The 14532-nt window shown below is 41.0% G+C and overlaps 1 protein-coding gene across 1 annotated transcript in view; it reads left to right on the top strand.

Annotated features, from left to right (window-relative positions):
* Window positions 1-13895, top strand: part of UBXN2B (UBX domain protein 2B) — a 30094-nt gene extending 16199 nt beyond the window's left edge. The window contains exons 6-8 of the mRNA XM_057736390.1: window positions 2043-2180; window positions 8683-8844; window positions 9812-13895. Coding sequence (XP_057592373.1) covers window positions 2043-2180; window positions 8683-8844; window positions 9812-9974 — 463 coding nt within the window. The 3' untranslated portion in view covers window positions 9975-13895. The remainder of the gene's footprint in view (window positions 1-2042; window positions 2181-8682; window positions 8845-9811) is intronic.
* The last annotated feature ends 637 nt before the right edge of the window (window positions 13896-14532 follow it).

The raw sequence follows: 14532 nt of genomic DNA, 5'->3' as shown, positions 1-14532 counted from the left end.
TATAGGTCAAAACTACTTTATTATGAACTGAAAACACTCGCTGAACTCTGTAGGCTAGTGTTCAGCCGTGGTGTACAAAGAGAATGTTCTCATTTGAGCCACACCATATCCTCAAAGTACAGATTATGATCAAGCACAGTTTTAGAAAAGACTCCTTGAAAAAAATGATTGATGTTAGATACTGGTTCTCAGCTGTATAATCATTGTCCCTTTTTATAACAAATATTTTGTAACACCATCTTCACTATCCTTGAAGAAGTTATAGATAATATAACCAGTCTATGCATATTATTTCTAAGAAATTCATATAAAATTTATCTTAAATAAGGTGAAGCAGTAAAGGAAGGTAATTTATCATAAAATCATACACATTTCAGTATATAAATGCCCAGGTATGACCACTACCAAAATAACAAGGTAGTCAGATAGCTTGCAGCTGTGTGCAGTCTAGCACTTCTCATGTGGCTGCAGCAAACATAAAACAGAATAGTGAGGTGTGTGGAGTTGGCAACTTAATTACCACAAGTGGCATAGCAGTCAGGGACTTGGTAAAGTTCCAGACAAAACAAAGTGCAGTGTTCCTTCTGTTTATGTGGCAGAGTTCCTGGGAAGTTCAAAGCATGTTAATACAATACCAAAACAAACACACACACAGTTTTTACTTATATGTAAGACAGAGCCTAAAAGCCTTAGGTTTTAGGCTCAGACATTGTACCCAGTGTTGTCAGACATACGACTCTCTGGCGGGGCCCTCAGTGGTCCTGTGGCGCCCACGACAGGTCTTCATTGTGTAAGACAAGTCCCTGAGGTTGGGCATATGCTGCCCCGGCCCTGACCCTGAAGGAGAGCAGCGTGGCTGCTTTTTGACCACACGATGGTAAAAATCACCCCTGTCCAGTTTCCACACTTCCTCCAAGGTGTTTAGAGGTAAATATCCGCATGAACTATTATGTCCTCAGAGGGATTTTCTAATGCTGACTTAGGTATAAATTGCTGTCATACAATTTGGCTTTCTAACTGGCAGAAGCACCCCAGCCTCCCTGTGACAACAAAATCACTAAGGAATGACGTGATACAACTTTAAGGAAGAAGTATCTACAGGAACTAATCAGTCGTCATGGAAATTTTTAAATTCTAAATTAAGCAAAAATTGCTGTTTTCAAGCTCACATCTTAACTATCACAGTCATAATAGTGTAGTCTCATTTTTCAAAAAGTTTATTGCAACCTTTTTTCCTTTTTTTAATTTTTACCTTTTGTTTTATTTTTATACAGTTTTTAAAGGTTACACTTCATTTACAGTTTACAGAATATTGGCTGTATTCCCCATGTTGTACTATAACATCCTCATAGCCTTACATCTGGTAGATTGTACCTTCCACACCGCCACCCCAATATCCGCCCCCCCTCCGCTGGTAACCACTAGTTTGTGCTCTAGATCTGTGAGTCTGTTTTTTTTTTGTTATATTCACTAGTTTATTGTATTTTTTGGATTCCACATGTAAGTGATATCATACAGTATTTGTCTTTCTCTGCCTGACTTATTTCACTTAGCATAATGCCCTCTAAGTGCATCCATGTTGCTGTAAATGGCAACTTTTTTTCTTTTTTCTGGCTGAGTAGTATTCCTGTGTGTGTGTGTGTGTGTGTGTGCGCCAGCCACATCTTCTTTATCCATTCATCTGCTGATGGACACTTAGGTAGCTTCCATATCTTGACAATTGTAGATAATGCTGCTGTGAACTTTGGGGTGCACGCATCTTTTTGAATTAGTGCTTTTGTTTGGTGATTTGTTTTTTGTTTTTTGATACATGCCCAAGAGTGGGATTGCTGGATCATATGGTAGTTCTATTTTTAGTTTTTTGAGAAACCTCCATACCATCTTCCATAGTGGCTGCACTAGTTTACATTCCCACCAACAGTGCACAGAGGTTCTCTCATTTCTCCACATCCTCGCCAGCATTTGTTATTTGTGTTCATTTTGACGACAGTCATTCTGACAGGTGTGAGGTGGTGTCTCATTGTGGTTTTTCCTTTTTTAAGAGAGATTCCCCTGGAGCTTCAGCGACTGGTCCATGGAGGCCACGTGAACCTGGATATGGAAGATCATCAGGATCAAGAATACATAAAACCTAGATTGAGGTTCAAGGCTTTCAGTGGAGAAGGACAAAAACTTGGAAGGTATAATCCTAAAATGAGAAAAATACTTTGCTTTGTTCAGCATGAATTTTCTTTGAGAATAGGAAAAGCAAACTAACCTAGAAGGTAAAAACTAAAATAGGAATTATGAAGACCTTGCTGATGGAATTAGATGTGTAAATCTGGTGATAATATTAGTAGGTAATACTTAGATAGCAGTTACCAGATTCCTGGCCCTCTAAGCACCTTTTTTTTTCTTTTCAGTATTTTATTTATTTATTTAGTTAGTTAGTCAGTTAGTTATTTTATTGGCTGTGTTGGGTCTTTTTTGCTGTGCACGGGCTTTGTTTTAATTGCGGTGAGTGGGGGCTACTCTTCCTTGTGGTGTGCGGGCTCTTCATTGCCGTGGCTTCTCTTGTTGTGGAGCACAGGCTCTAGGCACGTGGGCTTCAGTAGTTGCAGCACATGGGCTCAATAGTTGTGGCTCACAGGCTCTAAAGTACAGGCTCAATAGTTGTGGCACACGGGCTTAGTTGTTCCATGGCATGTGGGATCTTCCTGGAGCAGGGCTCGAACCCGTGTCCCCTGCATTGGCAGGCAGATTCTCAACCACTGCGCCACCTAGGAAGCCCCCTCTAAGCACTTTTACAGTGATTACCTCATGTCATCTTCACAGCAACTCCTTGACATAGATCCTGTTATCGTTCCATTTGCAGATGCAGTAGTTTGCCCAGGGAGATTGAACGAGGAAGTGGTTAGCGTGTGAGATTCAAACTGGGCGCTCTGGCTCCAGAGTGTGTGCTTTTTACCACTGTTCCATCCTCCTCTTTCTGATTACGATTGCATGGGTTCAGAGGGGGAAATTGTGAAGAGTTGTTGATTAGATAAAACAGTAGATATCTTAGATCACAGCTGTAAGCATCTCTGTGTGCCAGAGGTAATTGTTAAGCTCTTGAAGCCAAAGCAATGTGCTTAAGTTGGTTATTTTTGATAAATTTTAAGCAGCCAAATTCTTCAAGTTATGGAAACACATAGAGAGCTCTTCTGATTGCAGGAAGAGAGAACTGTCTTAGACATTTCTGAAGACCCCTAGGACTGTGCCAAGCACAGTTTAGAAACCAGTGTTCATGGAGTAACGTACGAATGGACGCCTTTATAACAGCCGTGGCTTGACTTTTCATAACCCTTGTAACATGTGCTGGTAAACGTGACCCTCCACGTGTCCACATATTCCTGCAGGTGGCATGTTGAATTGCGGCCTTGGCCACATTTCCAACGTGCCCTTTTGTGCACCCTTTGTTCCTTTTCATGTGGTTCCTTCCCTTCCGAGTTCTTTTCAGTTGCCTCCTCACACTGATTCTTTCTTCCTCTCTCCTTTCTCACATAGGAAAGAATTCAGTATCAGTTCTGTACCCCTGTCTTTCATTTTTCAAGTCTCCTTTTCTGCACCCTTTTCTCTGACTAGAGTCTGATTGCTGAGACATGTAGAGAATACAGGAACGTGTGTTGACCTGACTTTTGTTAGAACAGGTCTGCTTGGAGGTTTTCTCCCTCATCTCTCTTTACTGCCAACACAGTCAGGCTTCTCCTGAATTGTTCGATTTCTTCCCTCCTTTTGATTTTATAACTACAACCCCCATGTATTTTTTTAATATTTTTTAGCACTTCTCATTTTTCACTTAATATTTATTGAGATTATGATTTTTTAATTAAAACACAGGTAAAATGCCCAGTGATCTCTTTGCTTCATACATTTTCTTTTTCTATTATTAAGTGTATGACCAAGAATAAAGTTCGAACACATATCTTTGTTAGAAGTACAGATGACCCTTGAACAATGCGGGGGTTTAGGGGCGGCGACCTTCCGAACAGTCAAAACTCCTCTTATAATTGGATCTCTGTATCCATGATTCCTCATCCGAGGACCATATAGTTCTCTGTATTTTAGATCATGTAATAGTGTTTGCTGTCAAAGAAAATCCACACATAAGTAGACCTCCCCAGTTCAAACCCGTGTTGTTCAAGGGTCAGTTGTATAGTAAATCTAGAATTGAAATTGAAGAAGGTTGCCTAAAGGGAAGATAGCTGAGAAGACCCAGTGATTATAATTGGCAGTTTGAACTGATGAAAATAAGGAGTTATCATCTGATTATAGTATCTTATAAAGGCCAGCCTTTTTCCTTATTAAAAAAAAAAAGGAGAAAGTAATGGAGGAGAATGGCAAAGATAAGCGGTGATAATGCTGTGTTAATCATTAGCCATATTGGTCAGGGTTTTTGATTGTAGAAAACAGACTCCAAAAAACAAAACAAAACCAAAAAAACCCCAAAACAGACTCCACTTGCTGAATTAACTAGTAAAGATTTTCTTACAGCGCCTTGGATAATTTATAGAATTTCTGGAAGAGATAGCAAACCAAGCTTTCCTTAGTCAGGAGAAGCAAACAGAGAACTTTTTAGAGAAAACACCTCCTGTGACCCCATCCGTTGCTCAGAGCCCAGGTAGCTGGGGCCCAAACCAGAACATCCCACCACGGAGAATCAAATGCCTCCAGCACCTTGGGAGCCAGAAGAGCTGCATCATTTCCACTTCACAGACTTACTTTCACTGTACAAGTGTGTACTTATTTGCCTGATGGAAGTGTGAAATCCTGTAAGATCCTAGCTGCAAGGGAGTCTGAGAAATGTAGTCTTTAGAATTTCTCACTTCTAATGCATAGGAAATGTACACGAGATTAGCATGGTGGCATGAGCCTGTGTGATGCACGTGAATGCAAGTGCGGAATAGTTGGCCGCGTGTATTCTAAGAAGGTGAAGGATTACATAGAGCATGTTAGAAGGCTTCACATTAAGAAATATATTAAAATATAAAAGTTCTGACAGCCTTTGTTCAGAAAGTAACTTTCTAGTATGGCTTGTTTCCCAAGAGTTCCAGACAGCTGTTCAGTAAAGAACAGAGAAGTGATTAAAAAGAAGCAAACAAAACAGATGAGAAATGATTCCATTGTCTTGCGTAGTTTGCAGTCTAACTGCAAACTGAACTTTCCATAGATGGAAACTGACTTAATTTTTTATTGTGGGTTACAACTAATTATGCGGTAAACCTAAATGCAATAGAAATATTACCAAGTACCCTCATGTAATATTATAGAAGCAAGCAAACCATAGATATAAAACTGCAACTTTTCAATGGTAGAGCAATACAATTATTGAATAAGAATGGGCTTAGTGAGCCAGCTAGAGCTGGAAAAGCTCAGGATCATTTCGCTGGGAGGGCTAGCAAATGGGCACTCATGTTCGGCTTCTGAGCTGGCCTGTGTGATGATACAAGTCATGCTTTGGAGTAAATCTCTCTGCTTCAGAACAGTCACTGCCTGCCTGTCACACTGTGTGTCCAAAAGCTCCTATTTGCTGTTTGTCCCCAGTCCAGCCGCTACACCCGACTTGTGACTTTTTCTTGGTCCCTGGACCCTGGAAGGGTCTCTTCTCTAACGTCTGAGGGCCCCTTCCTTCCTGCCTTGGCTTCGCTTTCTGAGCCGGCAATTCCGCAGCCTCCTTGCCTTGCTGCAAGCTACTGGGTGTGTGTGCCCCACGCAGTCAGTGCGGATGGGGCCATCCGCACACCTGTGCTGCGCAGGCGCCTGGGCTGCGCCTCTCGCTCCCAAAGGCCTGATCCCACAGTGTCCCAGCTTTCCCGCAGCCCCTGTTCTACCCCTGCCCCTCACTCTCAGCAGCTTTGCTGAGGAAACAGAGCCGGACAAGAATTAGCTTTCTTAATACGTTCCTCTTAGCTTCTAAGTGTTTTAAATCTGACCTCACCACCCTCTTTTGAGTTTGAAGAAGATGGGTCTGAGGGAGTCACTCTGCTTACCAGCTACATCCTTTCCTCCAGTTTGCCTAGAAAGCTTGTTTTATCAATTAACCTTCCTTTTTTAAAAATTTTTTATGTAATTCTTGAAACATACATACAATATATTAAAAATACCACTATGGCTTGATAAATTGAATGATGAGGAGAAAGTTTGAAGTAACAAGCAGCTGTGACTTTGAAAATTAACTGTTACTGTGACTCTTTCAAGTATTTTTTTTTTTATGACACAGTAACCAGCTTGTTCACTGCCTGTCACTGTGCCTCTGAGGGTATCTTTCAGTCTCTGTAATTCAGTTTCCCTTTCCTATAAAATTATGTGTTGGCCTTAATCATCTTGAAAGGCCATTGCAGTCCTCAAATGTTATTATTCCATGTAATTTCACTTTGACACACACACATCTTACCAAAAAAACGCATGGAAGCTTTTCTTTCCTAGAGTCCCCACCCTGTACTTTATTTTCGTGTTTTGAGAAGTAGCTTACCTGGTCAGAAACAGCAGTATGAGGCCACCTGATGTCATGGAAAGACCCCGAGATGAAGCTGAGCTTTCTCATCTGTCAGTGGGGTGATAGGGGTGACTTTTCCTCCCCTGGTTGTGGTTAGGATAATGGCTATAATGCTAACAGGTCACTTTGAGGTAGTGCCAGCTATATGAAAGCACCGACGTGCTCTTATGGCTCATTAGTCTTTACAGCAGTTCTGCTGTTGTCTCTGTTTTACAAATGAGGAAACTTGGACACAAAGAGGTTAAGCGACTTGCCGAGGGTCACACATCTGACAAGTGGCAGAGTCAACCCTGGAGCCAGGCTCCTGGGTCCGTGTCGTGACCCACTAAACAACAGTGCCTCTCTCACTCCAGGGTCTAAGTGAAATAAAAAATGCTGCAGAGGCAGCACTGGTGGTGTGGTGACAGTGTGTAGACCCGGTCATAGGGATGCAGGGGGAGAGGGGAGAGGCCCTTTGCACCCATGGTCCCCTTCCCAGTATGAGGGACACTAGACCGTTGGCACAGTGACCCGGCTGGGCGCTGCAGCAGTTTCAGCCCTCAGTCCCAAACTTGAAAGAAAACGTATTGATACTACCTGAGCAGTGATTGCAGGGCATCATGTTCTCCTTTTCCATTTCTTTATCACATACATCCTGAAATTGGCTCTGAACTGTGTCAGGAAGTAGCTAAAGAAAGACGAAGTCGTAGCAGTAAGTACCGGTTAGTTTTCCCACTTTGCCATATGTGCTGAGAAAGATTTTGGGTGGGCATGAGAGTCATGATGTGCTAAGTTTACTCTAAAGCGCAAATGCTCATAGGACCTTTATACTAACAAATATGTATTTATCTTACTTTTTCTAAAGAAAATCATTTATAGGGAGTCACCTAGGTCTCAGTATTTGAGAGTATACACATCAAGACCATTAAAGGATCCTTTAGGATGACTCAGAGAAGACTAGGATGTGATGTCTATAAAGAACTGGGCCAAATATCTTTTGTTTTAATTGCTCTACCAAGAGAGCACTCTATTTTTGACATTCACTTTCAGCTCGCAATGATGGGTCATCCTGCTAGCATTAGAAGGCACTACAGTCACTAGTGACCAAGGTCTAATGATAAGAGATCGTGTCACATAAGTAAGGTTCATTATAAACTCGTCACCATATATTAAATTTCATTTCTCATTAACACTTAGGAATTACTTCTCTTTTGTAAAGCAGTAACTACTTAAATCAGATTTTTTTTATAAATTTATTTATTTTATTTATTTATTGGCTGCTTTGGGTTTTCATTGCTGCACACGGGCTCTCTCTAGTTGCTGAGAGCAGTGCGCAGGCTCCTCACTGTAGTGGCTTCTCTTGTTGTGGAGCACCGGCTCTAGGTGCATGGGCTTCAGTAGTTGTGGCACACAGGCTCAGTAGTTGTGGCTCACGGGCTCTAGAGCACAGACTCAACAGTTTTGGCGCACAGGCTTAGTTGCTCCGCGGCATGTGGAATCTTCCCAGAGCAGGGCTCGAACCCATGTCCCCTGCATTGGCAGGTGGATTCTTAACCACTGCGCCACCTAGGAAGTCCTTAAATCAGATTTTTAAAGTAATATCAATTAAGTTTAAATAGCTTAGTGCTGATGGTATGTACAAATACAGCTGATACCTCTTGAAACACTGTTCCAAGCACAATCTTAAGGACTTACTATAACAGACCTACATAACATATTATTATTTCCCATCTTATAAATGATAGAATTAGGATTCACAGAGATTAATTTTTGTACTCAAGTTCACACAATTGACAAAGCTGGGATCTGAAACCAAGTCTGTGTGTGCTCCTGGTCAGTCTTGGACGTTAACTCCAAGTTGCTCAGGTTTCTGACTGAAGACGGTTGTGCTGAACGGTCTCATGAAATTTCAGAGGGATGGAGGAGGAAGGAATACAGAGTTAAGCTTTCAGAAGAGGTTGGATAAACTAACTCAGAATCATAGGACCCAAGATAATTTTAATATAATGAAAGAGGTTGGAAGAAGAATAGGAGACCCCAGGGAAGCCATGTTCTCACTGGTGCAGAAGCCGTAGCAGGGTGACTGGAGAGTCAGCTGTAGGCTGGAGTGGTTGTTCTACTGTCTACAGGTTGTAGTGTGTCTTACGTATTCAGATTTACGTTCTGATTCTTTCATTCTTCTTTCTCAGCCTCACACCTGAAATAGTCAGTACGCCTTCCTCCCCAGAAGAAGAGGAGAAGTCATTACTTAGTGCAGTTGTTCTTATTGATGATTCCGTGCCAACAACCAAAATTCAGATCAGATTAGCAGACGGGAGCCGCTTGATACAGAGATTCAATAGTACACACAGGTAAGCTCGGGCTGACTTATCTTTGTGAAACTGGATGCGGCTTGAATCAGGAAGAATATGAAATTCTTTAAATTTACTTTTGAGGTAAGTTTTTGACAGAAAACCAAAACTTTAAAAGGGTAATAGCTGTGTATAAGAAGTGAAACACTTAGTACTTAAACATCCTCTGTAAACTGTCCAAATACTAATGCAAATGCAGCCACCACTCAAAAATAAAGAAAATTGTTAAAAGCTGTAGTTTTGCACTGTTGCTAAAACCATGAGAAGTTGAATCAGATTTTATTTACCTTAGTAAAACCTGATTTGGACTTTACTCCTTTAAAAACTTATTATAATCCTGATCGAGGTTAACTTTCTACATAGCAGACTCTTTATAACATAAATTTGTAGTGTAAATAAAGTTTAATTGTGCTGTTGTCAAGTACTTCATATGTCATTTTAACATTCATTTGTACATTTGTTGTGCTAATAAGATGTTATTTTTATTTGTCCACTGTGTCCCACTAAGAGATGCATTTATGATCTTAGTTGAGTTACTATGTATATGTGAAAGTAATTTTTTTCATTATTCTTATAATTTACAGTTTTTATAGTTATAGACTCACATTGATACAGGCTAATCTGAGGTACCTTTTTATGGGTCATGTGCTACTAAGATATTTTATACTCTGAAAAAATAGACCCTGTAGTTTAGTTTAATAACATTGCTGACATCTCTTTTATGCATAACTCACTTAAAGATTGTCTGTTTACAGTGAGAGTAAATGTTAGGTACACTCCAAAGTTAATCCTCACATTTTACCTTAAAGCCAAGATAAATCCATCCATTGAAATGAAACTAAAGAAAGTTGCAGCACATTTAAATAAGGATTAGAATTGTGATTTTTTTTATTATCTAATTTTAGCTAAAAGCTTAAATGACAATAAGACTTTTGTATCACGAATTATTTTTGTTTTATTTCTTCAGGATCCTGGATGTTCGGGACTTTATTGTACAGTCCCGTCCTGAATTTGCAGCTCTTGACTTTATTCTGGTGACTTCATTTCCAAACAAAGAGCTCACAGATGAAAGCCTGACACTACAGGAAGCAGATATTCTTAACACCGTGATACTCCAGCAACTGAAATGACATTGCTCCTCCCCATGCAGTAGCATGTGGGGACGGTAGTGTGCCATGTTAGGGAGGAAGTACTTCTAGCGTAAACAATTATTTTTATTCTTTATACAGATAAATTTGGGTTTTATTCTTATTCTATCTTCCAGCTTTAGTATAGATGAGTTTGGACTAGGAATAGATCTTGAGATAAGTATGTGTGAGGTTTTAGCTTCAAGGGCTGGCTTCTGTTGACAGCGTTTAAATATTCATGCAGACCAATTCGATACATGCTCAGAGTTCATGTAACAACCTGTGTTTGCACAGAAAACTGAACAAAACCCCATTTTGATAAATACATCTGGTACAGTTTGCACTAAAGTTTCTTGATGCTGCATTGACCAACAGCCATTAACAAATCTTCTGATCTAATACTTTGAAAATTTTTCTGTAATGTATACTGAAAAGTATCTATATTCTGATTTTGAAAAAATTTGATCATATAATAATAATTTCTCCTATGAAGAGTTTACACATCCTTTTTACTTGCTGATTTGGCTGTTTTGCTCGTCTCAGAAAATACAGTTTAGCCTTGTATTTTACAGAACTCTGACCATCGTAAACTAGGAACAAAGACATGAAGGTCAGCCGTTCCTGTGGAGATGTGTTCATAGCACTTTAAAGTAGAGTAACTACAATCCCTCACAGAGCCTGCCTTGGTCACACTCATTTATTTATTCAACACATTTTTCTAGAGGACCCACTAAGTATCCAAAACACTGTTCTAAGTGTCCAACCCAGAATGTATTCTACTGCGAGACAAAACGAGTGTAGAAATACAGGAATATAAACTCCATCAGCCAGCCTGGATCTGAAGAATTCCCAGCGTAAATGTCTGTGTTTCTACTGCGGCCAAGAGAAAAGCTTGTTCTCCCCAGATACCATTTCATCTTTGGTCACTCCTCCTGGTTAGTCTTTTACCGCTGCTGTAGCAAATTACTACAAATTTAGTGGCTTAAATTAGCCCAGTTTTCTCATACTTCTGTAGATGAGACGTCTGGCGTGGGCCTCACTGGGCTAAAGCCAGGTGTCAGCGGGGCAGCATTCCTCTGGGGCAGCTCCAGGGGAGAAATGTGTCCTTGCCTTTCCAGCTTCAAGAGGCCACCTGCATTCCTCGGCCTGTGGCCCCCTTTTTCCATCTTGAAAACCAGCAACATTGTGTCTCTCTGATTCCTCTGTCATCACAGCTGTTTGAAAACAGCCAGGGGAGATTCTCTGCTTTTAAGGACTCGTGTGATTAGATTGGTCTACCAGATAATCTAAAGTTATCTCCCCATCATAAGGTCCATAGTAACCTTAACCAAAGCCTTGAAGTCCCTTTTGTCATGTAAGGTGACATATCACAGGTTCCTTCTGGAGGCACCAGGGGTGATCTCTTTGCCCCTTCCAGCTTGTAGAGGCAGCTGGCATCCCTTTCCCTATGGCTGTATCCCTCCAGTCTCAGCTTCTGTCCTTGCATCTTTACTTCCAGCTTTGATTCTCCTGCTTTCTTACAAGGATTCTGTGGTTACATTTGACTTACCTAGATAATCCAGGATAATCTTGTTTCAAAATACTTAATCACATCTGCAAAATCTCTTTTACCATGTAAGGTAACAAATTCATTTGGTTTGGGGATTAGAACACGAACATTTTGGGGGGCCATTCTCTCCACCACAGTCCACTCCTGTCCCAAAGATTCACATTCCACATAAAAGTTGCCCCATCCAAGGTGCTCAAGTCTCAACCCACTACAGCATCAACTTAAAGTGCAAAGTCTGACCTGAATTTCACCAGCTCAAATGTCCCAGATCTCATTTAAATCACCTAAAGTATGTGTGAGCATCTGGGCGTGATTCCTGGAACACAGTTTCTCTCCATCTGTGCAGCTGTGAACCTAGAAAGCCAGTTACTGCTCCCAGATATGATAGTAAGACAGGCATGAAATCACAGTTATAGACATTCCTGTTCGAAAAAATAGAAAATGGAATGCAAAAAGGAGCCACCAGTGCCAAGCAGGGGGGACGTTCAGCCGTGCACACTCCATTAGGTTTCAAGGCCGGGGAATAATCTGTGGCTCACAGCAGCACCTTCTAGGCCTGTGACTTTCTCTCAGAGTCATCTTTTCTTTCTCATGAAAGGTAGCAGGAGTTTGCAGCTGAGTAGCTGTATGAGCTTGTTTCTGGCCTGTGGAATCATGGGAGGCTCAACCATCTTTTCATTTCATGCTGCCTCTGTCTCTTGTGGTTTAAGATGGCAACGTCTGCTGGTATAACGTTCTTAAGAAACGTGTGGCTCTTCTGTGTATGTTACTGAGGTTCACTCCATTAGACCAGAGGCTCCTCCGCAGAGCTTTCACCCAGCTCTGTTTCTGAGTTTTTCTTAGATGGCTGAGGGGCTCCGAGTCACACTCTTAATGTCTTCAGAGAGCCTTTAATGTGACCTTTTTTTTTTTTTTTTAGCTTTCTCAGGTATTAGCAGAAGGTTGTAGGCCACAATCTCATCTCTTTCCACAGAGCAGGCTTCCCTGACAGTGAATCTCTGCACTTTAATGTCTTTGCCATTTGGGTAAACTAAGAATTTCCAAGTCATCAAGTCCTGTTTCCTTGTTTTTAACAGTCCTTCCCTCAGTTTATCTGTTTCCTCTCACGTTTTACTATAATCAGTGAGAAGAAAGCAGGCTGCACCCTCCTCACTTTGCTTATGAATCTCTTCAGCTAAATGGCTTGAGTTTCTCTCTTACGCCTCTCACTTTCCACCTGGCTGCAGTTACAGTTCAGCTAAGCTTTCTGCCGCCGAATCACTAGAACCTCTTTTCCTTCAGTTTCCCACAGCACGTGCCTCCTTTCTTCTGAGCCCTCACCAGCAGCACCTTTAAAGTCCTTATTTCTAGTAACCGTGTGCTCACAGCAGTGTAGGTATCTCTGCCCCCCACGCCCCAGCCTCCTCGGAGCCCTCGCTGCCATTCGCATCCCAATATCTGCTGCCAGGGCTCAAGGCAACCATGGTGCTGTCACACTCCTAAAACTCCTTCCTCTGCCCACTGCCCCGTTCCAAAGCCACTTCTGCATTTGTGGGCATTTGGAGAGGTCCACTGTGCCGCCTCACTGCCAGTTGGCTTGAATGTGCCAAGTAGGAGCTTTGAACGTCGCCTTTCTCTGGGGGCTCTGGTCACTGCAAGGAGCTGCATTCACCTTTGTGGGGGCAGGTAGCGGGAGGGCTGCCACACCTGCCCAGCACGGAAGTGTTGGTCTCAGCACCACAAAGAACGCTTGTGCTCAGTGTCGTGATACAGGATAAGAAGCGTATTCCTAGGTCTTCTCAGAATGGGAAACTCTGTTCCTTTCCACTAATTGAAAACAACCTGGAGAATACATAAATGACAGTTCAAAAAGTCAGCCTCTGTTCAGAAAGATTACCAGGGATAAACTATGTTTTCAAGGAGCAAAATTGTATTCCTATGGAAATAACCTATTGAAACAAAGAAACATTTTAAAAAGGGCGTTGCCCTGTTTGGGGTTAACAAAATGGAGAAAACATTTACCTGTAAAATTATTTGAAATTTTATTCTTGTAGTTTCTTTTTAATCAGTTAGATGGAGTGCCTGTAGACGCACATACTAAAACGACTGCCATTTCTGTATATAAGTCTTCCAAAATAGATTCACATCGGGAGGGAGGATTACACATCCAGAGGGATGGACAGTACTTTCATGTGTTCCACGAAATGTTTTGCTTAACTTAGAGTTTTCCTGAATTCTTTTTACTGTTGCAGTCACTGTAACTTTTAAAATTTATAATCCTCTCAGAAGTGATCATTACAATAAACAGACAACCACATGTGATGTCATTTTGTCAGTTTGCATGACGTGTGTAATCGAAAAGTAAATGTCTGCTTCCCAATAAAGAATGTTTTCACTGAAAGTCATTGAAAATCCTTTTCAAATTTTTTTGACTTGCACTTTTATTTGAGTGGCTTAATGGAGTCTTTTAAGCATCAGTAACATTTCCCATGGTGCATCTTTTTGATGGGCAGAAGACTCTGAGTTGTAGTATATTATCTCAGTTTCCCATTACTGATTCTGTTCCTATTCCACCAAAATAAAGGTGCAAATTTTTCATGACTTTTGCCACATTGGATCTCTGAAAACCATGTCACAACACGTGTTGTTGATAAAGTGCCTCGTTTTCACTTTAAGAGGTTTTGTCCTTTATCAGTGATGCAAATAAATATATGCGTGTCCAATATTGTCATAAAGGCTAAGAAACATTTGCATAGCAAAGGAAACCATAAATAAGACAAAAAGACAACCCTTAGAATGGGAGAAAATATTTGCAAATGAAGCAAATGACAAAGGATTGATTTCCAAAATATACAAAGAGCTCATGCAACTCAATATCAAAAAGTGGGAGGAAGACCTAGACATTTCTCCAAGGAAGACATACGGATGGCCAAGAGGTACATGAAAAGATGCTCAACATCACTAATTATTGGAGAAATGCAAATCAAAACTACAATAAGGTATCAGCTCATACCAGTCAGAATGGCCATCATC

This window comes from Hippopotamus amphibius, chromosome 5, assembly GCF_030028045.1.
Source record: "Hippopotamus amphibius kiboko isolate mHipAmp2 chromosome 5, mHipAmp2.hap2, whole genome shotgun sequence".
Lineage (NCBI taxonomy): Eukaryota > Metazoa > Chordata > Mammalia > Artiodactyla > Hippopotamidae > Hippopotamus > Hippopotamus amphibius.
This window is presented reverse-complemented; position numbering and strand designations above follow the sequence as displayed.